At 53.5% G+C, this 27390-nt stretch overlaps 7 protein-coding genes across 7 annotated transcripts; 3 read left to right on the forward strand and 4 right to left on the reverse strand.

Annotated features, from left to right (window-relative positions):
* Window positions 1-3412: 3412 nt before the first annotated feature.
* Window positions 3413-6734, reverse strand: BBA_05930 (eukaryotic translation initiation factor 3 subunit A; the record flags this gene model as incomplete). The annotated part of the gene is made up of 3 exons (XM_008601027.1): window positions 3413-6298; window positions 6358-6621; window positions 6708-6734. The coding sequence occupies 3 exons, from the start codon at window positions 6732-6734 to the stop codon at window positions 3413-3415; spliced, it is 3177 nt and encodes a 1058-aa protein (XP_008599249.1).
* A 666-nt stretch (window positions 6735-7400) lies between these two features.
* On the forward strand, window positions 7401-7991 carry BBA_05931 (VHS domain protein; the record flags this gene model as incomplete). Its single annotated transcript, XM_008601028.1, has 1 exon — window positions 7401-7991. One exon carries the CDS (start codon window positions 7401-7403, stop codon window positions 7989-7991), a length of 591 nt encoding a protein of 196 aa, XP_008599250.1.
* Window positions 7992-9772: 1781 nt separating this feature from the next.
* Window positions 9773-10115, forward strand: BBA_05932 (G protein gamma subunit; the record flags this gene model as incomplete). Its single annotated transcript, XM_008601029.1, has 2 exons — window positions 9773-9930; window positions 9995-10115. The coding sequence occupies 2 exons, from the start codon at window positions 9773-9775 to the stop codon at window positions 10113-10115; spliced, it is 279 nt and encodes a 92-aa protein (XP_008599251.1).
* An 889-nt stretch (window positions 10116-11004) lies between these two features.
* Window positions 11005-11970, forward strand: BBA_05933 (selT/selW/selH selenoprotein domain-containing protein; the record flags this gene model as incomplete). Its single annotated transcript, XM_008601030.1, has 4 exons — window positions 11005-11009; window positions 11285-11399; window positions 11572-11671; window positions 11759-11970. The coding sequence occupies 4 exons, from the start codon at window positions 11005-11007 to the stop codon at window positions 11968-11970; spliced, it is 432 nt and encodes a 143-aa protein (XP_008599252.1).
* A 429-nt stretch (window positions 11971-12399) lies between these two features.
* BBA_05934 (serine/threonine protein phosphatase type 1) lies at window positions 12400-13491 on the reverse strand (the record flags this gene model as incomplete). The annotated part of the gene is made up of 4 exons (XM_008601031.1): window positions 12400-12415; window positions 12470-12798; window positions 12851-13252; window positions 13312-13491. The coding sequence occupies 4 exons, from the start codon at window positions 13489-13491 to the stop codon at window positions 12400-12402; spliced, it is 927 nt and encodes a 308-aa protein (XP_008599253.1).
* A 4301-nt stretch (window positions 13492-17792) lies between these two features.
* BBA_05935 (peregrin-like protein) lies at window positions 17793-21542 on the reverse strand (the record flags this gene model as incomplete). Its single annotated transcript, XM_008601032.1, has 1 exon — window positions 17793-21542. The coding sequence occupies one exon, from the start codon at window positions 21540-21542 to the stop codon at window positions 17793-17795; it is 3750 nt and encodes a 1249-aa protein (XP_008599254.1).
* A 1937-nt stretch (window positions 21543-23479) lies between these two features.
* BBA_05936 (leucine Rich Repeat domain-containing protein) lies at window positions 23480-26078 on the reverse strand (the record flags this gene model as incomplete). Its single annotated transcript, XM_008601033.1, has 2 exons — window positions 23480-25978; window positions 26046-26078. The coding sequence occupies 2 exons, from the start codon at window positions 26076-26078 to the stop codon at window positions 23480-23482; spliced, it is 2532 nt and encodes an 843-aa protein (XP_008599255.1).
* Window positions 26079-27390: the final 1312 nt, after the last annotated feature.

Here is a 27390-nt window from a genome sequence, read left to right on the forward strand (position 1 = left end):
GTATAGTAGCTAGACTGTAGCCGAGGCCGTTAGCCAGTTGGCCATGCTTTTGAGGACCTACACATACGGACATTGGCACGACACCACACTCGTCCAACACCAACAGCCTGATCTGTGGCTGCGACTCAACTCTCTCTACTCGACCGCTGAATACCTATAGCGAGCGCCCTCCTTCGCCAAATCAATCAAGATCTGTATACCATCCTAAATCTGTATACCATCCTAAATATCACACCCTGCCAAGAAGAAAACAAAGTTCCACCACCGATCCTCCCAAGTGGCCAAGCCATCGTCCTAATCTTGTTCTCGCTCTTGGTTGGGCCTAGATTCGTCGCCACTGCGCTAATAAACTAGCACCTCGCGAACAATGGGCTCAGAAGAAGTCTGTGTGGGCCGTCAGGGGTCCTTTGGCTGGGGCCGACGTTGCTCTCTTCAATTCGCGGAAGCGCAACGGAATGCATACTGGACCGGCAATCCGGTCTGCAAGTCAAGGTCGATCGCAATACCCTCTTTGCTCAGAGATGGCCGAGACGGCAAAACCACGGATTATACATCGATCTCGAGATCATTACCTGATAATCACGGACAGTGATCTCACACAGTGGTACCAGCACCGTCGCCTCCAGAATGCATATTTCTTCGGAAGCTCAGACGTTTATCCCGACTGGGTGGATGATTCGCTCACTTCATCGTTCCGCGCCTTAGTGTCAGAAAAAGACCTCGTCTGGAAATTAATTAAATCGGCACAAACTTCCGTTCAGGTTCCCGAAATAAGTCTGGCGCGAGGTCCTCTCTCCCCTTGGCGCTCACGCTTGTTCACCAATAAGCTACGCTGAAGCTAGAGCATGCAAAGCCTTCATCAATTTTCTGGAGAACAGACCGGGTACCCCTGGCTCGCCATATTGGCAGTCTTCGATGGTCCTTCAATATTTTCGTAATCCTGCTAGTCTGGGCAGCTTGCTTCATTCTATTCCGGGAGATCGCGCTGCAACTGATCTCTAGTGATCGACCACGAGCGATCTGCAAGACTTTGGTCCCATTTGACACTGCTTAAACATCTCCAACGAAAGGTTTTCCATCGGACCATGTAAACATCGCTCAAGTCTTTCTGGAACAACAACAGAACCATATTTATACTTCCCCAATGCTACCGCGTACAATTGACTACAAACAATAGAGGTAAAAGGTAGCGGCGAATATTAATACAGTACGGGTGCAGCTCAGCTGAACTATTGACACAATTAAAATTTAATACGGAGCCCAAGCCACATACTCAGCAACTCAGGTAGCCGGTAGAGATGGAGCGGATGACCGTAAGAAGTACTACCCCGACGGCTTGCTCGGGCTCCTTTCTACCGTGCAAAAGGGAATAAGCCTGCCTGCATTGGAGACGCAAATAGATCACTGCAGGACTGCTGCTGGAAGCAAGCTGACGAGGGATTCGGGTGGTATGCAACACAATCCAATATAGTTGTTGAGGTCCCTTTCGCTGTTCGCAGGTCGATTATTAATTGGGCCATGTCTGATCTATTTTCAAGGTAGTTACCACGTGGACAAACGTCTAGCTTGTTAGTAAGGGAAGCTAACAAATATGGTCTATATTTACCGATGATAGGTGATAACGGCTTGGCATCGTATAGATGACAACACCCTCTAGCCGAGCAAACGCCTCGTGGTCAATTCGCATCGCGAATCCTGTCTTTCAATGGGGAAACCCCGGTCTGTGGGCGTCTAGAGAACAATTAACAGAGCTAACTCGATGTAGGCAGAGACAAGATGCCTATAGCTTCTCTAAAAACGCGTGCTTCTGAGCTCTATGTTAGCCCTGGTTCGCATACTATTGCTGTATGTTGTGTAGACCTCGTCAAGCCCATCTCCTTTTGGTGGCAGGAATAACCGTTGGCCAGGTGGAACGGGCGGCTTGGGTTCTAATTTCCTCTATTGTTTGTGTGTTTGTACTAGTATGTAACGACGAAAACTCATTATAATCCCTCATCTCGCGTAAATAGCTGCTAGTGCTTGCTGCTTTGGGATGACCGCCCTGAAAAATCACAACATTGGCTTTTGCTTTTCGTGTGTTATTGCGCTGAAGCCACACCCCATCTCGTCCACGCCATCTCACACCATCTCACACCATCTGGTCCTGTTGACTGTCCTGTTTTGGTTTACAGCTGCATATTATAGCCCTGTTACACCGATAGGACCGACCAACCGGCCGCCGTCTCCTGTGTTCTAGATCTTGGGGAAAAAATGGAAAGAAAAGAAGAAAAGAAAACAGGCCACTCTTAGCCTCACTTGAACCACACAGGTCCATTCTAAAGGAGAGGGGTCTAATTTGGCGAGAAATCGGCAAGAGATGCATCTTACTAGCACCGAAACGTAGTTTACTTTGCATTTGCAGGTCTCCTTCTTTTTGATTGTTACTAGCCAGCCTCGCCGCGAATCTCTGGTCCCCCCTCCACTACCCTCCTCCCTCCCGTATATATACAACATGAGCTCTTGTCGACCCGCAGCTAGGCTCCCCCATCTGCCCGACGGCTCCTTTCCTCCCCAACTCCAACTATTGTGGCGTTGAACTAGTATCGTCTCTTTTCTTCTTCAGCTAGCCACTGTGCACCTGTTTGAAGGGGAGAGGGCCAGATGACTGATGAGAGTGCGAAACAGCCATTGAGGGGCAGTTGTCAGCACTCATTTCTTCCGCCCGTCTGTAAACGTCATGCTCGTATCGATGGAACTCGAGGGAAGTTTTGCGCAAAATGCATACATGCATCAAAGGGGCAATTTCTTCCAAGGCAGGTATGGCAGCGTAGACCGAAAAAGCCGTCTTCATCGAGGCTTTGCATCGTGGAACTGCACGCCAATTCAATGGGCCATATCGGGGATCTTTTGCGTCTTCCTCGTGTTGATTGAACCACACGATCAGATGATGCGCCTGGCCCGGTCCAGCTCTGCTCGACTGGTCCGGTCCGGTCGGGGCTCTGTTGTGGGCAGAAGATGGCCTTTTGCCAGTGCCGTTTCGATATGCTAGGCGACATCTGGTGCACTGGACGTGGACTTGGTACCTATAGGAGCGACACCACACATGACTAGCAATACATATATAATCATAAAAGCACGCTTATAAGTCAACCATGTATTCTTTGTTTTTTTAGGGGGGTTTATATCTTCAGTCTGGCTGTGCTCCTGCCCGGTCCTCATCGAAGGACGCTGGCAGTAATTACATGTCAATTCTAGAGTACATCCAGTTGCAACGTATGTTCTCCCAAGTGCCCAAACGCCGTTGTGCAAATTTTGAGGCAGCTCGTCTCTCGTTGGAAAAAAAACTGATTCAAAACAATGCTTCGTGCTATTCCGTCATACTTTTCTAAAGGAAAGAGGAAAGAGAAAATCAAAAAAAGAAATGCCTCAACCCTTATGCCTTGCCGCGCATGTGAGGAGGAACCCACTTGCCGGCGGTGCCCGAAGACAGCTGCTCGGAAGGCGCCGAGTCGTGCTGCTCGCTTCGTCGAGGAGGCGGAGCATCGGCGCGCGAGGAGCCGCCGCGGTCCATGGGAGCACCGCGGGGAGAAAAGTTTCTGGGGGGAGGCGCGCTAGCCGTGGTCTCACCAGAGGCTTCCTTGGCCGCCTGTCGCTCGCGCCAGCTGGGCTTGCTGCCGGCGAGATTGAGACGAGGCGGGCCGCCGGCAGAGGGAGAGGGGCGGTCCTGAGAGTCGGAGCGCTCCACGGTGCGACCCCCAGAGGCGGCGGCCTTCGCGGCTTCTCTCTCACGCCAGCTGCCGGAGCCAATCGTGGGAGGTCTTTGGCTGCCGCTGTCGCCAAAAGGCTCAGCGCTGCGCAGAGGACGTTCCTTCTCGGCCTTGCGGCGAGCGAGAGCCTCCTCTTCGCGGCGTTGTTGAAGGGCTGCCTTCTCAAGCATCTCCTGGCGCTCCTTGTCGCGCTGCTCCTTGAGCTTGGAGAGCTCGGCCTTGCGGGCCTCCTCGCGCTCGCGCTGCTCCTCTTTCTCGCGAGCGGCATTCTCCTCGGCTTCGCGCAATTCTCTCTCCTTCTCTTCGCGTTCACGCTTCTCGCGCAGCTTGCGATCGCGGAATTCCTTCTTGCGAAGGGCGATCTGCTTCTCAAGCTCCTTCTCGGCATCACGGCGACGCTTCTCGAATTCGTCACGGCGGCGCTCATGCAGGTTCTCCTTGAAGGATTCATAGGTAGAGACCAGTCTGGTCAAGCGGTGCTTGAGCTCGACGTTGGCCTTGTGCAGCTCCTCGGCATCCTTGAGCTTCTTGGCGGTGTTCTTATCATAGACGGCACGATCATGCTCGCACTGCTTCTCGTAGTCCTCGGCCATCTTCTTGGCTTCCTCCTTGCGGTAGGCACGCTCCAGATGATCGATACGCTTGCCAGTGACTCTGAGCTTTTCCTTGACGTCATGCTTTTCACGCTCAAGCTGGCTCAGCTTAATTTCACGGAGACGGTTTGTGTCCAAGTTGTCAATATCACCCAGGTCAATGTCGAGACGCTTGCCGTCCATTTTGAGTTCCTTGATCTGCTGCTCGACCTCGGCCCTGCGAACCTTGTCGCGCTCCTCTTTGAGGCGTCTGGCTTCACGTTCTCTCTGGTCATTCTCCAAACGCTTGTCCTCGGCCTCCTGGAGAGCCTGCTCCTTCAGACGCTTCTGGCGGGCATTCTCCTTGTCCTTGCGGGCCTGAGCCTCGGAGGCTTCCTCCTTGCGCTTCGCGATGATGTCCTTACGGGCAAGAATAGCCAGGTGTTCCTTTTCAGCTCCAGCCTTGGCACGGCTGAGGGCGGCATTGCGGGCAGACAGACGTTCTTTGTTGAACTCAGGATCGATGTAGTGGCAAGTCGTGAAGAGGGACCTAGCAAGGCGAGTGAGCTGAGATCGGACAATCTCAGAGGGTGTACTCTGGAGACGCTGAACAGCACCGCCATCGGCCTCGGCGGAACCAGCGGCGGAGCCGCTGTGGCTAGCCTTGGAAGACGAGAAGATGTCGCTATCAAAGCTCAGCACCCCTGTAGCATGGTCCATACGGATGGCGAGGTCGCCCTTCTTGTTACCATTCATGATGAACTTTTCAATGGTGGCACGGGTAATCTGGAAAGGCTCAGGAAACTTGGCAAGAGTTTGGACAAACTCAAGATCAACGGTATCGTAGACCTGAGAAAGCTGCTGGAACAGGCGGGTGAGAATGACTTGCTGCAGAGGGAGGATGTAGCGCTCCATCTCAGCGTCAGCGCCAATCTTGCTCAGAATGGGAGAGATTTTCTGGCAAATGGACAGAGGGTGGAAATCAACCTCAAGAATGTTATAAAGCTCCTTGATCTCAGGGCGAACACGCTGAAGGAGAGACTTGGACAGCGCATCACGGAAAAGACGGGCACGAGTAGGAGCCTGGGTCATGCCAAGCAGGTGAGTAAGACGTGAGTTCTTGTTCTTGCGGGCCTCGTCAAAGTCAACCATGGCACCACGAGAGCGCGAGGTGCTGATGACGGGAATGGCGAGGGCAGACAGAAGGACGAACGAGGCAGCCTTCTGAAGATCAGCCTCGGTGGCAGGCGGGTTGTCAGCCTTCTTGCCCTGACCGGAGGCAACAAGAACAGCAGAGTGCCGAAGCAGGTTGTAGTATCTGGACCAAGCAGCGGCGTGGAACAGGTAGTTCTCACCAACGAGAAAGATGCGGGTGAGCTTTTCGTAGTAATTGGCCATCATGATGTTCTTGGGGGGACGCTTGCTAAGGTTGAGCAGAGTGTGAATGTCCTCGACGCTGCGGAAGGCCTCTTGCCAGAGTTCAAGCTCAACGGCAACATTCAGCTGCTGGAAGCGGGTCTCGAGATGGCGCTGCAGAGTGTCGGCATCGTTGAGGTTGATGGCATGCATCTGTGAAGAATACTTTGCAGCGGTCTGCACATGATTACGGAGAAGCTCGCAGAGTCTTCGGAACTCGGTCTTGCGGGTATACTTGAGACAGAAGTCGAAGGCCTGCGAGGCGGTGCTCTGGTAGAGCATCTCGAGACGGGCGTTGTTGCGCAGAATGTCGAGAACAGTACGGTAAGCCTCCCAGAGGAACTTTAGCCAAGGGGTGACGATGGCGCGGTCTGTACGGTCGCGTGATTGCTCGCCAGAGACGGTGGCGAGGAGAATGGACTCGGGAGTCTCGGTAGCTTCCAAATCCTCGACATTAGAGTCGCCGTCAGCGGTTGCCTCGAGGCTAGACTGGACCTCGTCGGCCTTTTGCTGCGCAGCAGTGACTTTGTCGACAGCGAGCTGAATAAACTTCTTGAGGACGAGCTATATGTTGGTTAGCAACGCGATCAAAATTGAATCGCGGAGCAGGTTGGTTCACGAACCTCGATGGTCGCAATATTTGTGTTTTGAGAGATATTCTTATACTGGTAGAGGGCGTCCTTGGCGAGTTTTCCCTTTTTCTGTTCGACGGAGAGTTCGACCAAGAGGAGCATGACGGGCTCGAGCGACGCGATGGGAACATTTCGGGAGCGCTTGCTGGTGATGTGCTCGTGAAGCAGGGTCAGAGCCGCCGGGGGCTGACCAACCCCGATGAGCTCATGAGCGCGCTTGAGCACATTTTCGGGTTTCTGGTGCGGTGGAGGCGGCTGTTGAATGAAGCGCGAGTTAGTATCTCGATAGGGAGGGGTAGCAAGATGGAAAGGGAGTTGAGGCGAGCGTAGGGAATCGCGACGCAGCAGGATGCAGCAGGACGCACCATGATGGGCAACTTCCTCTATATGGTTGCTTGGGCAAGTAGAGGGGAAGCTGATTCTGAGTTGCCGTCGCGAGCCAAGGGTTGTCTGTAGAAGGGCTCTGGCGTGGCACTCTTTGCGTGAAGCCTAGCACTGGGACGAATTTTTCAATTTCGTGTGTGGACGCTGAGGGGCTATGGAGCGTGGAGAGTCACGTGGTTTGGACGAACTTCTAGGCGATGACTCGGAGCCTATCTACAAGTACTTCCAAGGCTACACCTTGGCAAAGAGAATTGTCAAAGTTTGGTCAATTTTGGTGATTTATTTTCTTGAGCCTTCTAGGGGATATTATACTTTTTGAGGGTAATTTAGAGCGAAATGCTGTGGTGGCCGTTTTATGCACCATCATCGAGTTTAGGGCAGCGGAAGTATGACAGAATGCTAGGAGTGTATGCCGTCCAGTACGATGCAGCCCCCTCCCAAAATCAGATAAACTAAAATATGCACAATTTCCCATCTTTAAATAGTATGGCGAAATATCATGTCTTGATCTCGCTTGCAATAGCGATGACGATGAAGATGGGCAGGTGGATCACGTGATGTTTGAGCTCTGGCTTTCTGCCTGGGTTTCTTTCAATTTTCCGCCCAACCCTGAAAGCTTCGCACGCAACCTACACAACTACTGCATAGTCATGGCTGACTCTTCGCGGCAGAGGTCTCGCTCGAGATCACCGCGGCGCGCACCAAAAGGCAGTGGAGGATTCAGATGGAAGGATAAAAAGTCTGAGGATGGCAGAAACGATCGCAGAGACGGCCGACGGGACGACAGGAGAGAAGACAGACGGTATGACGGCCAGTGCTACCGCGGCGGACGCGACAGAGATTTCCGCGACCGCGACCGCGAACGTTCTCCTCGCCGCGACAGGTCACCTCGACGAGACGAAGGCCGCCGCCGCAACCCAGACGGCAAAGCAAGCAAAGAGAAGCGCGGTGACGACGGCAAAAAGGAAAAGAAGCCAAAGAAGGCTGTATCTCTTGCTGGCAAGGAACTCATCGTGGTTCACATCAACGATCGTCTCGGCACAAAAACGGCCGTGCCCTGCCTTCCCGACGACACCATCGGTCAACTGAAGCTCATGATTGCAGCACGCATCGGTCGAGAGCCTGGACAAATCATGCTGCGGCGTCAAGGCGAGCGGCCATTCAAGGACCCTATTTGCTTGGCCGACTATGGCATCTCCAACGGTGTACAGCTGGACCTAGAGATTGATACAGGCGATTAAGAAAAGGGCACGAATTCGATGCAAACACATTAATGTTGGGCGCCGTGTGTCGAGCCTCGGATATAGCTATTTGCGGGATACGAGCAGCGCGGGAGGGTTGTCAGTGACAGTGGATCGCCAGAATGCTGCGTGAAGATGCGCCAAGCACCATGGAAGTTGTCACTCGCATGAGGATGCGGCAAGACTGCTTTGCTCAGAGTTGCACAAATGTATCATTAGGACGAGGAGGCGACAGACGGGCTCGTGGTCAGCCTCATGACGCATGAAAAGGGAACGTGAAGATGCGCACGAGGCGGGGTATTACACAGGGTGCGGTGGTATGAACGGGGGCGCAAGAGTGGAGGAGGGTACCTAAGGTACCTAGAAGCTTCAAGCAGCACGGAAGAGTTCCCTGCAAGCAGCTTGGCATCTAGTGGTGAAGATGGAGCAGGCTACCTAACAAATAGTGGTGGTACCGACCTACCTGGAGGTAGCTGTGAAGAGCAGTGGTGCTTCGGCAGATGAAGCTTTCATGTTGTCAAGACATGTTATTCAAATTTATTGTAAAGTCCTGGTCTTGTCTCTTACCTTATGAACTCCAGATACGGGCGTTGGCCACCAATAGCGGCCACGACGTATTCATAGGTACCTACCTACCTGGGTACGCTTGGTGGCTGCTGACTGGCTGGAATTGAATGCGGCGACCCAGTTCAGCGGCATCTCTGTGGCTCCTCTGTGGTTCCCAGCAGCACTGACAGGAAGTCAGTGTTTCCCCAAGGCTCAGCTATCGTACAGGTTGCAAGTTCCCAGTGGGTTCAGCGACGTTCCAATTTCCGTTGTGCAGACGCACGAGCCAGTTGCATTCCGGCTGTACATTCATAGCACCAGTGGACAGAGGTCACTTCGGCTGCTGTCCGGTGCCCGCTATTTAGGCTGCCCACTCTACGGATACACTGTGAGCTGTCCTTTTTCTACGCTAGCGGGCCACCCCCAAGCAGTTTGGCAGCTTCATCCCTCCTTGCCTCCTTGTTCCTTGTTGCTTGCTGCTTGCCTTGCTTGACCCCCCCTAATAAATTAAAAAAAACCACTAGCCTCTCAAGTCTTCCCCAATCACAGCTAGACCGTTGTGTGAATCGCCATTTCCCACACCTTCCCTCATCGACTCTCAACTCTCTCTTCCCGCACACAACGTCCTTTCTTTTTCCCGCCTTGTCCCCCCCCAACCCAGCTCATCTTGTTATCCCGGCGTCGTGTCGCTGCCTGCATCGGCATCACCACGGTCCTGTTCTAGTGCCTCTGTAAGTTCGTTTCCTTGTTTCAATTGAGACGATTCATGCAAGATGTCCGTGACGGGCTCTGTTTTGTCCTCCCGCCAGTCCCCAAGAGCCGCCGCCCCCTGGTGGAGATTTCAGGAGTTTAGACAGCCATCCGCGCAAAAACACTGTGCTGCACACCCTGCCAACCGACGGGACACGACACGACGAAACCGCGCTTCTTGATGTTGCTTACCAGCTACCGAATTTATTTCCCGGCTGCAACTTTGATTGACTCAGCGCCCTTGTTTCCTTCGCCGTGGTCTCGAACGTCGTCCACGCGCCGGCTTCACCTGCATCGAGCTCTAGGCCTCAACCAACATCACGCCTATTCTACAAACGAGCGCATTCAATCACGTGTCGGAAAAGGTCGAGACCGTCCGCTGACAAGTTGGAATCATTACAGAACGAAAAACGTTGAATAATCGCGACGGTCTGCTCTTTTCGCTTTGTTACGATCCTTGACGCCGAATCTCGGCACCAGCCACGATGCCTCAGTACGCTACGCGAGACGGCGACACGGCGCAGTTCAGAAGAAACAAACAGTCCATGGCCGATCTCAAGCTGCGCAGGTTGACCGAGCTTAACAACCGTCTGCGCGAAGATCTTGACCGCGAGCGCATCCCTGTCAGCACTGCTTCAAGGAGGTAAGACCCAACGAGGTGGTCCGCCGGTGGCTGGTGAATATCACGGCTGACATTTCTCGGGTAGCATCATCGCCTACTGCAACGGCACGAGAGATTACATGGTGCCCTCGGTTTGGGGCTCCGTCGCAAAGGGCGAGGACCCCTATGCCCCCCAACAATCTGGTGGCTGCTGTATCGTCATGTAAGGTGCTTGACGAAAGGACGAGCGGCTACCGAGAGCACTTGGCCAATCGCGGTATTACAAGAGAGAAGCATAAGCGTTCTTATCACACGAGACGGGCAGCGAATTGCCAACGGTCTAGACGCCCTAAGTCGGCATTTATTTGACGAATGAAACCCAGCGAGATGTGCGAGATACCCGTCCGCCAGCACCAGCCAGCACTACCCCAAATCCGCAGCTATATACACACCGCCTCTTCCTTTTTTTGTTTTTTTTTTTGTCGGTTTTCATTCTCCCTGGCTTGGCGTTGGCACCCCTTGTAATATCAGAAGAGGGCATGGACGAAGGTGAAGGAAAAGGCTGCTCAACATGACCGACATGTTTTCTTTTATTTTGTGCAAAGTTCTGCTACTCGATGTCTTTAACTTTATTTCCTAGAATTTATCTGGCTGCGGTCTGCGGTTGAGGAGAAGAAGAGCTCTAGGGGACGGTAGCTTTACTGAGGATTTATGGGCAAGGGAAGCAGATAGATCCTCGAGCATGTATTATTTCTTGCCCCTTGTATTGAGTGTTTCTTCACCGCATCTACATGCCACTTGTAGCACGATGGCATGCCTTTGCAGTATCAAGGGAAAATGTAAATGATAACAGTGACGAGACGAAGAATGACGTATAGTCGTATGTGGACGCAGTGCACCATCACAGTTACCTTTTGCGGTGCACAAGTGCGGGCGTGATGTGATTGTCGGCGCGATGGGCGGGCGCGGGCGCGATTTGCTTCACCCGCATGGCCGGAAAGCCAAGATGGAAGGAAGCCCGAATCTCAACGGCTTGGGATAGGTGATCATGACGTTGTATGCGACGAGGTCTCCGAACCCGATAAAGAACTGGGACCTTGTCATGAAGGTTTCCAAATGGAGTAAGTCGATGTTTGCTTTAGAAAAGTGCATTATTCATGTTGCCATTCATCATCTTATACTGTGCCCCCCCCCCCCCCCCCCTCCCGTTTGCCCAGTTGACCCCCGCCCTCCCTCGCTTTGTGTGGGGAATAGGTATTAGAAGGCAAACGACATCCCTTCACCACGCACCACGCCTGTGTTTCTTGTCTCTCGTTCATAACATCTCCTCTCCAATCAGTCTCAGCAACTGCAAACGGCGCCAAAATAGAACATATTAACCCTGTTTGGGAAAAAGACGTATCATGGCGGACAAGGAATACGTGACGCCGGCAGAGGCTGGTGGCCAGAGGCTCCCCCGCGTTACCATTGAGTTTTGCACGCAGTGTAAATGGTTACTGCGCGCCGCCTATGTAAGCTTGCTTCATTCTAAATGCCTGTTTTTTTTCTTTTTTTCCTCTTTTTTTTTTGTTTATCCTCATGTTGTTTGTCCACTAGTACTCAAAAACAAAAACAAAAACTCTTCTTCTCCTTCCGTCTCAGTTCTCTTAATGAAGGAAAAAATCACTAACAGTAGGATTATAGTACGCGCAGGAGCTGCTGTCCACCTTTTCCACCTCTCTCGGCGAGGTCGCGCTGCAGCCCTCGACAGGAGGCACCTTCATCGTCACCATCCACCACGCAAGTGAGTTAGACACCACTTTGTTGAGCGGCGGCGAGGGGACCAGCAGAAGAGTGCTGTGGGATCGGAAAGTGGACGGTGGATTTCCAGAGACAAAGGAGCTCAAGAGGAGGGTGCGCGACGTGATGGAGCCCGGCAGGGACTTGGGGCATGTGGACAAAGACTATGCGAGACCAGCACCGGTGGCGGAGAAGATCAAGGTGGAAGAGGTGAACAAGACCGAGGACAAAAGCCAAAATGTCACTGGCAAAGAGAATGCTAGTCAAAACGCCTCTTCCAAAGAGTGCGAGGACTGCAAATAGATGTGGTAATTGATGGAGTAACAATGTCATTAGGCATTCAATCGACGTCGTTTCATGTTTACGTATCGTCCGTCCACCAGATGATTCACAGCAAATGGAGCACGCGATTCTGGATGAAATTTTTTTTGTAAATTTTACAAGAGTCAAGCTAAGAAACAGCCGTGTCGTTGTCAAGCATTTGTAATTTTCGTTCTTCATATTTGGCGACAGGGATCATCTCTGGCAAGAACGGCGACATGGGGAATCCAGACATGGGCGACAATCACGTCAAGGACTCGGGATGTGGCGGCAGCCAGAGGAAAAGACGCAGGCAACTTTTAGTTGCTGTGGGCGAGGCGGTAGACGCGCCGTGGTAACGGCGGCGGTCAACAGAAGGGAGGCGACAGGAAACCTGGAAGAGTGGGTTGGGCAGCGAGCAAAGAGTTGGATTTAGCGACGACCAAACCTGTAACTTGGTTAGAGAATGGTCATGGTGCATGGTAATGTGGACAAAACTCACTTCTGCTTCTTCTCGGCGGGCTTGAGAATCTGGAACGAGCACAGCAAGCTCTCGTCGACGCTCATCATGGCACCAGCATTGTCAAACTCGCCGCAGTAGTTGGGAGCAGAGAAGAGGGTGACAAGCTGGCGCTTGGAAAAGAACTCGTAGCCGTCTTCGACGACTTGGTGAGCGCGACAGATGAGATCCATGTCGTGTTTCTGTAGGAAGCGCGATACGACATCCGGGCCAAAGGTAAAGGAAACGCCTCGATCGTTTTCGCTCCATCCGGTGATGTCCTTGTCGGGATCAGACCAGAGGAGATCGCAGAGCAGACCGCAGTCGGGAATCTAGTTGAGGGTCAGCATTGATGATGGACTGGAAGCATCTGGGTAAACTTACATCAGTAGGACGCATGACGCGACGGATCTGCTCCATCGAGTTTAGATCAGGGCTGAGACCGCCGTGCATGGTAAAGATCTTCTCGTCAATGATGGCGGCAATGGGCAAGCAGTTGAAGCAGTCGGTAAAGGTCTTCCAGAGCTTAATGTTGTAGCGACGCTTGCACTCGTCGTAGAATCCGTAGATACGGTTGATGGAGGCGCACTCGTGGTTGCCGCGGAGGATGAAAAAGTTCTCAGGATACTGAATCTTGTAGGCAAGGAGAAGGCAGATGGTCTCGAGAGACTGCTTGCCACGGTCGACGTAGTCGCCAAGGAAAAGGTAGTTGGCCTCGGGAGGAAAGCCGCCGTACTCGAAGAGGCGGAGGAGATCATAGTACTGGCCATGGATATCGCCGCAAATCTGGAGGCGCGTTAGCTGTGCGATTCTGGGAGGTAGGCGAGAGAAGATGAGGGACATACCTTGATGGGAGCCTCGAGCTCGAGGAGAATGGGCTGTGAGATGAAAATCTCGCGGGCCTTGGTGCAGAGGTAGCGAATCTCGGACTCGAGAAGCTGGACCTGCTTGCCGGGGCGGCTGCCTCGGACCTCGAGGAGTCTGTCGATTATGGAGTCGAGGTCGACATCGTGCTGGTCGGCCATTGCGGTCGGATCCCTATGGCCAGGGGCTACCGGCAGAGGATAGAGGGGGGAGGAGTTACGCAGAGGCGGTGCGGCAGGGCCGGGCTATTGGATATGACGATGCTGAGGTAGCGAGTCGAAGCGGGGCAGAGATGCCGGAGAGCTCTTGGTCGCGGTAGAGCAGCGGGCGGGGGTCAGCAGCAGCAAAAGAGCAGACGGAAGTCGTTGTGCTCGGCTAAAGAGGCAAAATAAGCCTTGGTGGCAATCTGAATGAGGGGAGAATTATGTTAGCAAGTGCGCATTTGTAATGCGGGCGCAAAGCCGAGAAATATGAAGCCGTGGGAAAAAAGCAGAAAGAGACAGGAAAGTCGTCTCTTGACAGAATGAGATGTCAATGATGGAATTAAAAGAGCTAAAAGCAAACTGGCAAAAGGACGATGGGCGCCATTGCGCGCTGACGACACAGAATAGAGGCCAGCAGTGCAGAAAAAATGATGGCGTGGTGTTGAGGGGCCGGCCAGTGCAGGGAGGGGGGAGTTGACAGAGTGGTGTTGAGCTTGATTTGTTGCTGTTCTGGTGTCTTTCGGTGTTTTTCTGTGCCTTAATTTTCCCCCCTGTTTTGTGTGCCTTTTACTGTTTGGTGTGCCTTGTGCTGTCTTGCTGTGCCATTTGCTGTTTTGCTCTTCCTTTTTGCTATTTTGCTGGGCCAAAAACTGCTGGGGAAGGCTGCTGCTGAGGGAGGGGGACAAAGCGCGCGAAGGCGACGGAACAAGCGGGCTCACCTCGTAAAAAAAATGACTGACGGCAAAAGGGCGCGTCAGGTCAATTATCAGGGCAAAGAGAGCAACAAATGCTCTTTGACGCGGCCGTTGAAAAAATTAATTCTCAGCACGCAGTATATCTTTGTCCGAAGTTTTCCAGAGACGCGCAAATGTTGTCGTGATGGGCGAGGATGGTGCAATTGCTCGCCGGGTCGCCGTGGTTGCTGCAAAAACGAGTTGCAGGCTTTTTTTTGTCGCTCGGTGGTGTATGCCTCTTGATGAGTGTCGCCGTGTGATGGGTTCCGAGTAGAACCAGTCGTTTGTTTTATCGTCTTCTTGAAAGAAGAAACGTTAAGATTCTTCTTTGCGTCGTAGATTAGACGCGGTCGCCGTGTTGTCGCTTTGAGGGAGGACAAGATGAATGTCGCCGTTGGGGGGTGGTGTCGCAGGAGGAAAGAAGAGCGAAAGCGTCGTTGTGGAGAGGAAGACGGGAAAAGTAGGTACTTTTCTTTTGCTTTTTTGTTGCCTTGGTTTGCCTTGGCTTGGCTCGCCGGCAGCGGGACATGTCCACCACAAGCTACAAGGGGGGAGGCGCAGCAGCTTGTTTGTGTTGGGCCATTTAAATTCACTACAGGCACCTACCTACCTACCTAGGTAGCCAGGCACCTACCTACCAGTGCCTACCAACCTAAAAGTTATTTTACACACTTTTTTTCAGGAAGAAAGCTGCAAATAAAGGACAATGTAAAATAACGTCGTACCAATTGCTCTTGGTAAGTATCTAGTGATTCGTGATTAACGACAAGCTCAATTGCCCCCGTGGCTGTGTATTTACCTCCTAACCTAACTATAACCTGCCAGTCTGACTCTGCCACCAACCGGCTTGCAAGCTGTCCTCCAACATTGTTTCGTCTCCGAGATCCCAGTTGCACCACACCCCTCTCATCGACGTGACACTTTTGCCTACTGACATGTAGGTGACCTGAGCCCGAGGCCAGTGAATGCACCATTCACCATATATATTTATTGAGTCTCTCCGTACAAGGCTTCCCCCGATATCCACGCTTGGCTGCAATCGGCCATCACGACAGGTCGCCGCCAAACCACCGGATAGCCGGAAAGCCGGAAAGCCTCTGGCTCAGTTTTCCATCCTGGCCATGTTCCTCTTTCTTATTAGTCAGTACCTAGGCATTGGCTCGTCTGCTCCAAGCCCTGGACGGACCACCACCGTCCCCCCTCCCCCCCTCCACGGCTCAGCGGGCGCTAAAAACTGGGAACAAGGGAGGGGAAGAGGGACCTGGTACACCGTACGCCCGAGTGATTGGCAGATCCCGAAAGACCTGGCCAAGACGCATCAGCTACCAGTACGAATACTTGCCTGTCGTTGAAATTGTTCAAAAAGGCATACATCCAGAAATCTGCCGTTAGGCTTCCATCCGCTTCATGACACAATACCTACGGGCATTGGGCATTCGCCGACATCCAGTCCATGTTCCATGTTCCATGTTCCATGTCCTCTCCCCGCAATAGTGACGGAAAAGGTTGCTGTACTCCGTCCGTATGCTGCTTGCAATGCCCGACGCGACGCTCTTGCCACACCTCTTGTTTCCAAAATGAGTAGAACTTAAAAAAGTGATGAAGAAAAAAAAAGACCGCTGGTGCTCGTATCCCACCATTCCGCATTATTGAACACGCACATCGACACGTACGTCACTTTTTGCTGCTATTTTTGACCTCTTTGCCTCTCTTCATAAACACACGTCTACAGATTTTCCCCCTGATAAATAGTCATAGCTCAACCAATCAACAACAACCGCGAGAACCGCGACACGTACACACGCACATCTTGACTCTTTCACCTACTAACCTACTCCTTCTCTGCATCACCAACGCGCAATCTCTTGCGCTGATCTTGCGCTGATCTTGCGTCATGGAAGTCTGGTAAAAAACTGAAACCCCCCTCCAGCCCCCAAGGTCACCACCCTCCGCCTGTAATATCTCTTACCCGTCAACCCATCTATCCGTCTATCGTGTCATGAATATTTCCTTTACCCCTATTGGGCAGCAAACATAACCTTTTTTTTTTTTCCTTTCTTCTTCCCTCCCCCCCGTCGAGCAAGGGGAAAAGAAGAAAAGGCAACCCCTGCGAGGCAACCCCTGCGCGTCATCTTGTCGATGCCCAACAGCCCCTCACCCCCCAGGTCAAAGCTTCAATATCGTCTAGCCTCTTATTTTTTTGACCTGTAATTTTCTCAATAATACTAGTCAGTAGTTATAGCCGGCTTACCGGTGTTGAATAGATCCTGCTGGTAATAGAACCGGGCCGCACGCGCCAGTTGGGTCGGAATCTCATCCGATGTGGGAACCTCTTCACACCCAAAAGCCAAGCTCCGGAAAGAGAAGAAAACTCAAAACTTGACCAAAGTTATCCAGTCAACTGCAATAACTTTGACGTCTTGCAAATTCAGCCGTCATTTCAAAAGAAGACAAGAACCCCAATTCTCGCCCAAAAAAGTAGCACCCCCAACCCAAAAGCTGCCATGCACGATCCAAGGCAGAGAGTATGCATCCTGTTCCCCATATTCGTATGCATGCAACCCACGGCCAAGCTCTATCTATCCGTACGCCCAAGCCGCCATCTATCTACCTATCCTCAGCACAGGGGAGGGTCCCCGATAAGCACACAAAGAACGGCGCGCGCGGGAACCTGCCTGCATTCATTCATCGCCTGCATGCCGTCTGCGCCTCGTGATCCTGGCCCTCTTCTGCCCGTTCGGCTTACCACTTTCGGCCTCGCCAGCCGTCCATGCACAGCTTCTGGACGCAGCTTGAAAGAAAAAGTAGCTTTGTAAAATTTAAAGATAAAAAAATTCCTCAAGTCTTTCTTTCTTTTTCCTTTTTTGAGCTCTCTCGACAAGTTGGACTTTTTGCAACAAGAAAGACTCGCTAGTATTTCGCCTACCCTTTGCTTCAACCCTCACTTCCAAATCACGCCCTGTGTCAGGACACACCATCACGTATCGACTAAAAGCACCAGTAATGAAAATTTTCTTTTCTTCTTGCATAGTAAACTTCTTGCATAGTAAACAGCCATCAGTCCTGTGCTGTAGTCGGACACACTATAGTATATCGAATGAACTCGCAGTAAAAGAAAAAGAGTCACGAGCCACAAGCTTTCCCTGCTCCCGTCCGTCCATGTAGCAACCTAATCAGAAAAAAGAAAATCGACACAAATAATAGAATGCAGCTCGTTCAACGATGCCAGTCCATGCCGCAGCGGAAAAACAAACAAATACCATATATGACCAATTACCTTGATCGCACATCAACGCCTGAGAAGCATAGCAAAGACAACCAACCCCTGCCTCTTCTCTCCTGCGCGTAAACCCTTTCCACCGGAGAATTAGAAGAAAAAAAAACAGTAAAAAATAAGTAAAAGAAATCTTGGGGTACAAGTCGTCTTCTTTGCAATGATGGTACAGTGATTGCTCTTTGAACATGACCAGCTCTGATGCTCATGCTCTTCTTTCTTCTCCTCTTCTCCTTTCTTCTGCCTCTTCATCATCGCAGTCGAGCCGACACACGACGTGCACGCGCCTTACTCGTCTTTGTCTTGGTCGCGGCCTCTTGTGCTTGTGCTTGTGCTTGTGCTTCTTCCGCTTCCTCTGCTTCTTCCTCTGCTTCTTCCTCCTCTTCCTCCTCCTCCTCTTCTTCTTCCTCTTCCTCCGCCTCATCGTCACCACCAGCCAACAGGGCGCCGCTGCCATGCGCGCCCAGGCCCTTGAGCTCCACCTCATCCAGGTCCGTCAGGTCCTCGCTGAGCAGCCTCGCCGCGTCGAAACCGCCAGGGACCTCGACAGCAGCCGTCTGCTCCAGCAGTGCCGAGGTGCCCCACGGCTCAAACGACTTGAGGTGCCACAGGATGCCTCCTTCTGTCAGCGGATCCGTGGGAGGATCGCGGCCCAGGCTTCCGTTGGATTGCGGCGGGGTGGGCGGTCCCTTTTGCTGCTGCTGCTGCTGCTGCTGCTGCTGCTGCTGTTGGGCCATAACAGCATAGTCGCCGCCGCCGCCGCCGCCGCCGCCACCATCGTCTGGCGATGCCGAAGACGAGCCCGCTGCTCGCGTCGCCGCCGCCTTGTCCGACTTGGCGGCGGCGGCAAGCGTTGTCACGTCGACAATGCCCAGCCCCGACGTGGCCACCTCGATGTGATCCTGCACAACGTCGTCCTCGGCAGTGTCCATGGCGTCTGTCTCGGCAGAGTCTGCTCCATTACCATCTACCACCGGGCCTTTCACGGTGATTTCGGACGCGTCGGGTGCATCCGCCATGACGGTATCTTCATTCGCTTCTGCCGGCTTCGTCGTGTCCAGGCTCGCTTCGATGAGGGCTTCCAGCTCCGTCGCCAGTGTCTCGGCCGACTTGCTGTTGATTTCTGCTTCCACGCGGAGAGCTGATTCCAAGAAAGGCTGAACGCTCTTAAGTATTCGCTTGCCCAGCTTGCGTCGCTCGCGGATATCGGCAAAGCTCGGTTTCGACAGCGACACGTTGGCGCCCTCAAAACGCGAGCCTGCGCTGCTCGCATCATCAGACACCTCTGCCCGTGGCGTACGGATGCCCTTGCTAATCACATTGCAGAGATCCTGCGCGAATGGCATGACCGTCGCATAGTGCCGCTTCGAGACGCGCTTGAATATGTCCTGGAGGTCCGTTTCAAACAAGTCTTTATCGAGAAAAACCGCCTTTTCTATCGCGGGCTCCAGCAGCTTGGCGACAGGAAAGTAGCACTCGTCCACAAAGTCATTCTCCAGCTCGGCAGCCTCCACACGAAGCTGCTCGCGCCGCACAACGTCTTCCGACAGCTCCTTTAGCTGCTCCAAATCTTTGACGACATTCTCAGCAAATTCGATGCGCCTCGCCAGTCGCGTCCTGCCATTTGGGCCCATCGACGCAAAGTCGCGCCTAGTCAACTCCATGGACGAAAACGCTTCCATCTGCAGCTGAAGCCGTTTCAGTAGGGCCGCTCCACGGCGCGCCTCGCGCTTCAGCGTCCAGTACCGACAGGCCTCGCCTAAAAAGTCTTTGCGCTTCCGAAAAGGGAAGCGCTGGATTGACGCCTCAACCACATCATATACTGCTTGCGGAATAATCGGCGCGCCAGAAGGTAGCTTCCACAGGTTCTTGGGCGGCTGACCCTGCCCAGTCTGTTCATCCGCGCCGTTGCCGAGCATGGTCAAGTTCTTGGCGCTTGGTGTTTGGCTCTCACTAGCAGGATGTTCCGTGATGGCAACTCTATGCTGGGCAGCGAGAACATTTGCCATGGCCTGATTGTCCGCCCAGATGCGGCCGCGCATGTTACGTTTGTAAAATTTCTTGGCCGTGCGGGTGGCCTGGTGGACATTATTTTCTATCGTGTAGTCTGGCGGGCAGTGGTTGTGGCAGAATGCCTTGAGGACCATGCTGCTATCCAGCACGGCCAGCGCGCCGTGGCTCGTCTTCATCTTGAGGTAGAGCCTCGACCGCCGAGCGCAGGTAACGTGAAACGCCTGGTAGCAATTCTTGTTGCTGCACTGGATACACGCGCCCATCTTTTGTCGGCAGATGTAGCAGTTGAGCCTCCATCGCGTCTTGGGCACCTTTTCGACATCCATGACCGGTTCCATGAATGTGTGGTTGCCAAGCGAAATCTCGGGAATCCACATGGCACATAGCAGGTGCGCCCATTTTGATGAGTTGGTCTGCTTGAAGGCACCGTCCGTGTTAGGGCAAAAGATGCAGGTCGGCACACCGCGCCCGCACAGCTGACACTTTCGACAGAGCCACTGGCCTTCGGGAATAAAAGGCACACCATAGCATTCCTGGTGAACAGCCAGATTACATCCGTCGCAGAATACAATCGCGTTGGTGTTTTCGCAGTCGCCGTCGTCGCAGATGACACATTTGCTATCTGGTTCATCTCCGCTACCGGCGCCGCCAGCACCGCCGCTCTGAACCTCACCGTTGACCGCCGCTGCCGAGCTCGAGCGTGGCCGGTGCGTCTGCGGTGGCTTAGGATTCGGCTTAGGGATGCGCCGCTCGAGAGCGTGCCATTCCTTTTCAATCTTGGTCATGGTTATCTCAAACACCTCGCGAGTAATGGGCTCCAGATCGGCCTGCTTCCGCTGCGCATTATAGTATTCCAGCCACATGTCGTCCTGCTCGTCCATGTCGTACTCGACACGGCCCAGCTTCTGCGTGTGGGGCACATGGCTTCCGATGCTGTGCTCCTCGGACTTGTTCGGTATCAATGCCAGCGACTGCTCCGCGTCGTCCGCTGCGCCAATGTCGATGGCGCGCAGCATTGTCTCGTCGGGTCGTAGAAAATTGTCGCTTTCTTGGTACCCCACATTGCTCATGGCCTTGTCGACGTAACGGGCCTGCCCAAACGTCTTGCTCTCAAACAATTCTATGCGATTGGTCTTGCGAAACGAGGGCTGCTTGAGGTCCAATTTCTCTTTCGGCGTCTGATTCGATATTGGCAGTATCCGCGGCGTCCGGGGTGTGCCAGCCATGGGCGTATTGCGGAGGCCATAAAACGATACAGACTCACGCACCGTTCTTCTTGAGCGTCGGGACGGTGTCAGTGCGCCTGCTGCCGGTTGAGAATCTGGCTGGCTATTGACGTCGAACTGAAACTGGGAATTCGGTGTATTTCCCGTCGAGACGGGATTGGCATGTAGCATGGGCGTCGCGGCGCCATTGAAGGGTGTACCGGGTGTCTGTCTCGACGGCGTGCTTGGCGTCTCCCGCATCGCGACGACACCATCCACTTCATCAGCGGAGAAGACGACGAAGCGTTGCTCAATGTCGAGGTTCGGGTGAAATTCCTCCCAGCTGCGCTCCTCGCGAGGCTTGTAGTCCTCGGCCTGCTTGACGGACGCAGCCACAGCCGCAGCAGAGCCCCATTCAATCTCTTCAAAGTCGTCGCCGGCCGTGGCTCGGGTGCGCGTGCTGCGATCGCGACGCGGCAGTGGGACGGGCGAGACAGCGTAGGAGATGTCGCGGCTGGCCACCGCGCGACGGCGCGACGACGGCGGCGCGGCGCCCGTCCTCGGCGTGCTCGCGTTCAGTAGACTCTCAGGGTCTACATACCTGCCGCCGCCGCCGGGCCCGCCGGGCACGTAGCGCCGCTTCCGCGACGAGACGGTCTGACCCAGCTCGGCGAGACGAGCAGCCTCGGCCGCGCGGGCGGCACGAACCGCATTAGTAGTGCCTGGAGGCCGCCCACGACGCCTAGGCGCAGGATTCTGCGGTGTGGTCACGGGCGACGCCATCCGCGCAGAATTTGTATTGCTGTGTATCTATAATCTGTTCGGTCTCGGAAGATGGTGGAGGCGGCGTGATTCGGGGGGTTCGCGTAGAGTTTTCGATAGTCTAGGACGGCAAAGTAATAAAGACTTGCGTGAATGGAAAAGTGAGTGTAAGAATGCCTCAGCACGCGCAAGGCCAGTCCTGAGCCGCAGACTGGCCTACCATTTGCGTTGGCTGCGTACGAGGCCGGCGGCGCGGACAGAGCGGTTTCGAAGGGCAAAGGGGGGGTCTCGGAGGGTGCGCCACGACGGGCAGATTCAGCTCCTCAAACAACGGCAACGCATCAAAAGAGCGTGTCGAATCAAACATGCAGTCGTGTCTGCGTCGTCTCGAGCAAATCGGCAGCCGTTGCATCCCTTGTCGCACCGTAGAGAGCGTACTTCCTTGCTGCGCAAAATCGAGGCCAACAAACGCGTGGAAAGGTTGTCGCCCCGTGCACGGGCCCTGACCAGAGAGGGAGAGCTGGACCGCCCTGGCTGTGTCGTCCCGCACGCACAACGGAGATTCCTTAGTCAGCAGCTTCAGGATTCACGACACTAGCCTCAGCTTGGCTTAGCGCTAGATCTGCCACGCACCATAATTCCGGGGTGTGGTGTGTGTTGCACTGTTGCCCGTCCCAAATCTCCAGAGGTTGAACGAATGGGCCGCTCGCTGTGGGCGCCTTGCATCATGCTGAACCCGAGAAGCATCTATCGCCAATCGAACGAGTTTTAGGGTCCGTGGCCGATTCTCTTTGTTTCCGCTCACCTTGTTTGACTCGCACAACAATGCACCACCCATCAATCGTCGTCGCGCGTCGTCGACAAAAGCAGCGTGCAGCGTTCAGTACCTGACGCAATTCTTTATTTACTCTTGTTGATTAGGAACTGCGCAGCTACGCAGTTCTCACTGGGCTGTTGTAATAGAATCGGCGCATGTGTTACAATGGGCGAACAGGATACGCGATTACGCAGAGCCATGCCAGCTCTTGCTCCACCGTTGTTGCATGGCAGATGGCGATATGAACCATCCAGCGATCTAGCAGCCCACAGACTTCATGACTTAGACAAAGAATACTTATGTCGATCAATATGGGGTAATCTACATAAAGTGCGGAGGTTGGGGGCGGCCGGGATGGGACCGATGCCACTGACTTCCCCAACAAAGATCAACTAATTAATAGCCTCACTCCCGGCCTCACCGCACTTTTTGACCCCGGGGTCATCCGCGCGCTTACAAAAGGGAGAATTGCGCCCAGAAGCCTCTGTGCCTCTTCTAACTTGTTCACTTTGCAGTTGCACTTCACGAGAAGGCATACGCACAATCAGGTTTATAGCAAAGTCAATTGAGTTAAATTAGTAAGACCAGCACGAATGCCCGGCCCAGCGATCCCGAATTCCACCTGCACACTGGCTGCTCCATTGTACACCAAATCGACAGAAACCATTTTCAGATCCAGCCAACCCGGCAAGCAAAATTTCGAAATCAAGCCAACTTGCTTCGTCAGATTAAAAAACAACATCAACACAGATATGGGTGCGGGAAATGCGTCGCAGCCAATCGACTTCAATATAGTGCAGAGAAGAGAGAGAAAGGAAACAAAAACCACACGTCCCAGAAAACTCCAATGCTATGCATTGTTTGCACAAAGGCCAAAATAGAGCAAAACCAGAAAACCATCAAGAATCATATGCACAAGTTGCATGCAAATAGAACAGGAAACTGACAACACACAACACACAGGACTTGCTAAAGCAGCAACAGCGACAACAAAGAGTACTCAACAGGCCATGTTGACGCAACAATGCATCCAGTGCAATCCGCGCTCCAAAAGCGAAACCAGCAAAAAAAAATGAAGGGGTATCACGGGGGTATTATTCTCGTCTCTTGCTCGGTTTCAAGCAAGCAAGGTTATGTACTACTAGCCCAGTGTGCGTCCACTGTGGACGGCCTGAACAGCAGGTACCTGATGGGGCAGGTGACCAGCACGAAGCGAAGGAACGTTGGGTAAGCCGGTCATGTCAAAGCCAGGTGTGGATTCCCAGCTCTCTTCGCTGAGTGCACTCAGATAGCCTTCCCCAACTGTGTTGCGAAGGGCCTCGATTTTGCGACGATAATAATCACCGCTGGCATCCCAATCACTTGGTGCGGCCCACTCACTGTCACCATTTTTGGCCGGCTGCGATTCCACAGGCTTGGCCGTGGCTGGCGTAGAAGTGAGAATTGGGGCAAAATCGCTTTGGCGCGGCAAGAGGACCACTGGAGGTAGAAGCTGGCGTTTAGAGAATGCGCTAGCCTCACCATCGTCCACTTTTGTGAGAGTGGGAGCAGGAGCAGATGCACCAGGCGCCTTGTCAGGGAATTGCTCCGGTGCAGCAGGTAGAGGCGAGCCATCGCGGGTGGCGAGATCAACGATCCTCCGTTTGGGTGTTTTCCGACGGCGTGAACTGCTACTGGCTTCGCTCGTCACAGCCTTTGCAACAGGGCGCTCCTTGCGAAGGACCGCATGCTCCCTTGGGCCCTGGATAACGGCGGGTTTGCTGATTTCTACCGCAGGCACCACTTCCGGGGCGGGCTTCACAACAGGAACCGAGTCAGGGATAGGGACACGATCGGTGAGCTGACGCTTTTCGGCATAAGTCGGGCCGTTGCCATCAATCACAACATCTTCGGTGTAGCCGGGGGTCGCGCGGAACAAGTTGAAGATGGTGACGCGGTAGTCCTTGTACGCACGGGTGAAAGGGTTTCCTTCAACCCAAATCTCTCGAATATCGGGTATTCCAGTTAGTCTTGCTAATTCTTTGGGATCTCCGAGGCGGTTATCACGCAGGTCCAGGCGCTCAAGAGGATACAGCCGCTCAATGCCGGCCAGCGATTGAAGTCGGTTGGCTCGCAGGTTGAGAGCAGTGATGGCGGGAAGCGGGTTGCGGGTCAGAGAGTGAAGCGAATCGATCATGCAGTGGGAAAGATTTAGAGCGCGCAGAGCGGTCAGGGTGGCAAGACTTTCCGGAATCTGGTTGAAGAGGTTGGAAGATAGGTCGAGAGAATACAGCGTGTTGGAAAGTGGAGCCAGACTCGTAGGAGGAATAGAAGTCATGGCATTATCAGCCAGGCTGAGATGGCGGAGAAATCTCCACTTGGAAGCCGGCAAAATACCCATGGCGAGCAAGTTGCCAGAGCTGCCCCGAGCATGGTGGTGATACCAAGAATCCGAGAAGCTGGAGTGTGAGCTGCCGGAGCCGGAACGGGTGATTCTCTGGGAACTGCGAGTGTGTGTGCGGGACGTGGCCGGCCTAGAAGGTGAGATGCTGCGAGGGCGTGAAACCTTTGCCGACGACTTGGCGGGAGACTTGGAGTAGTCCTCGCTCTCCTTCCTGGTCAGAATGGGCCTGGTCTTAGGGCTCGCAGGTACGTCGGACGCGCCGGGAGGGGTGAGTGAGCCCACTCGGAGATCACCTAGGGCGGCACGGGGATCCGGAGAAGAAGGGAGAGAAGCTGATCGGGAGAGTTCCGGGTGGACCAAAGACGGGCTGCGGCGGGGACTGTTTGCTCCCCAAGTAGTGGTAGGGGAGGACTGGGCCTTGGAAGTGCGACGGCGTCGCTTATCCATGTCATCCAGGACAATGTCGATGAGAATATCGGCAGGATCCTCGATTCCAGCGTGCCTAAGAGTTAATGACCGTAGCTGGTCAGCCATGCGGTCCCATCCGAAGAACTGGCGAAAATCGATGCTGTTGACCTCGAGGGCTTGGAGGTTTTTGAACGCGTAGAGGGGAACGGCCGAGTCGAAGGGAAACTCCTCGTATCCACGAATCAATCGGGCTCGCCAGTCAGGGGCCAGTCTCAGGCATGGGATCTTTGTAAAGGCAGAGTAAAGATATTTCATATCGGCCTCGAGGGCAGCCTTTTGACGTTCGGTTCGGGCAGCAGAAATGCTGGAGCCTATGCCGAAGCTTGCCCATAGGGAAGACATGCCAGACATGACACTTCTAACACTGGAAACGGAATGGATCGATGTGGCATCGGTGCTACGAGTCCTGGAACGCTGATTTGAGCCACTGAGGAAGGATACATAGTTGGCGGAAGAGGCGCTATCGTGCAGATTTTCCAGGCGAATCTTCATGGGTCCAACGGAAATTCCAAGGTCCTCGAAACGGGAGAGCAGATAGAAAAGGTGGTGAGGGGTCAAGGCCAATTTTACAGACTTGACATTGTGAGAGGTGAAACTGAGGTTGCCAAGGGACAGGGCCGCTGCAAGGGAGCCAGTAGTCGAGGCCGTTGACGGGCGCTCCGAAACGGTTTGTAGCGGGGGTAGTGTCGCGGTGCTGGTGCTCTGCGAGGGTCTGTGACGGCTCTGGCGTTGGAACTGTAGAGCATTTGCGAGGGCCTTTTCGTGAGTGCGCACAAAAGTGGCAAGTTGCTATATGGTATGTGAGTATTCGTGCCGAATAATATTTGATTGTGTTTTGTTCGAAAAGGTTGCGTACTTTGATGAAGAATTCGCCATCCTCAGAGTCCATCTTGGCGGGAAATAAGGTATCAACCAAGCAAAACGTATGAGAGGCTTGATATGCAAGGCGCGAGGCCAAGGGAACGTGTGCGGGAGGTCGGGATTGCGAGGCAAGGCGTCTTTAACCTATGTGCTTGTCCAATGCAATATGCAGGATCCGATCGGCCGCAGGCTTAGAAGGCAACGCCAACCTGGAAGAGAAGAGGGTCAGCTATGACAATTGGGTCGACTAGTTAGACGATACGCAAATTCCGTAAAACATGGTCAATGGCACAACAAGGGCGGTGACGGACAAGCTTGACTGAGCAGACCAAGTGGTTGGCCAGTAGAGGCAAGCGACTGCAGGTCATGCATGCGCGGCAGAGCGTTTCATGGGACATGCGGCGACACAAGATACAAGGGGTAAGAGAGAGCGGTAAATGAGCAACGTCGGAACGCAAAGTCTAATAACCGGTGCAGAGGGCTGGAATAGTGCACGTCTGTCTGGCCACCATCTAATCAAGTGCAAGCGAGGGCGAGGCAGGAACAGCGAGAGTGTGTAAAAAGGTTGCAGCGATGGGGGACTCGAGAAAAACGGCGCGTCGGGTGGAGGATACACGACAGCGAGGAAATTTCACAATATGCAGAGTAGATGCAAAGAGGAAATCGGGTCAAGAAGAGCAATAATAGGGTAAGCAAATCAATACCTGAAGACATACCTTGCCTGGAGAAGGGAGGAAGAAAGACATCCGTTTGAGAGCAAAAGATGACTCGATAGATGGAAAACTGGACGGCAGCGAGAGAAGATCAAACACCGCGACTTCCAGTAGATACACTTTTCTCGCTGACTGCTATGGCCAGAACCAATGAGAAAAGGTTTGGGGGGAGAAGAAAAAAAGGCGAAGAACAAGCACGACTGGGGATAAGAGTCGTGATGCTGTTTGTATGGTGTTGACAAAGGAGGAGAGAGAATGGGCAGGGTCCAGACAGAGGAGAAAAAGGCAGCGGAGGGGTTCGTTTTAGCGGCGCAGAGATAAGGAGGAGACGACAGTATGGAGTAGTAGCACAGCAATAACAAAAAAAAAATTAGAGTGAGGGAAGCCAGCCTGGGGGTGTGCAGCGGTTTTTTCCTAGTGGATGATGGGGGGCGTGCAGCTGGACGAAGAAGCCTTGTCAGTGGGCAGATGGGCAAATTACAGTGATGCATGGCAGAAGCAGGTGCGCTAGATGGGCATCTTTTTAGCGGGTTTTAGGGGGGCTCTTGGTGGGTTGCCCGGGGTGGGTTGACGGGGTGTGGGGTCGTCGTCGTCTTGGCTGAGCGGGCGTTGTGGCGGCCGTTCTCA

Source organism: Beauveria bassiana (assembly GCF_000280675.1).
Source record: "Beauveria bassiana ARSEF 2860 unplaced genomic scaffold BBA_S00016, whole genome shotgun sequence".
Taxonomy (NCBI): domain Eukaryota; kingdom Fungi; phylum Ascomycota; class Sordariomycetes; order Hypocreales; family Cordycipitaceae; genus Beauveria; species Beauveria bassiana.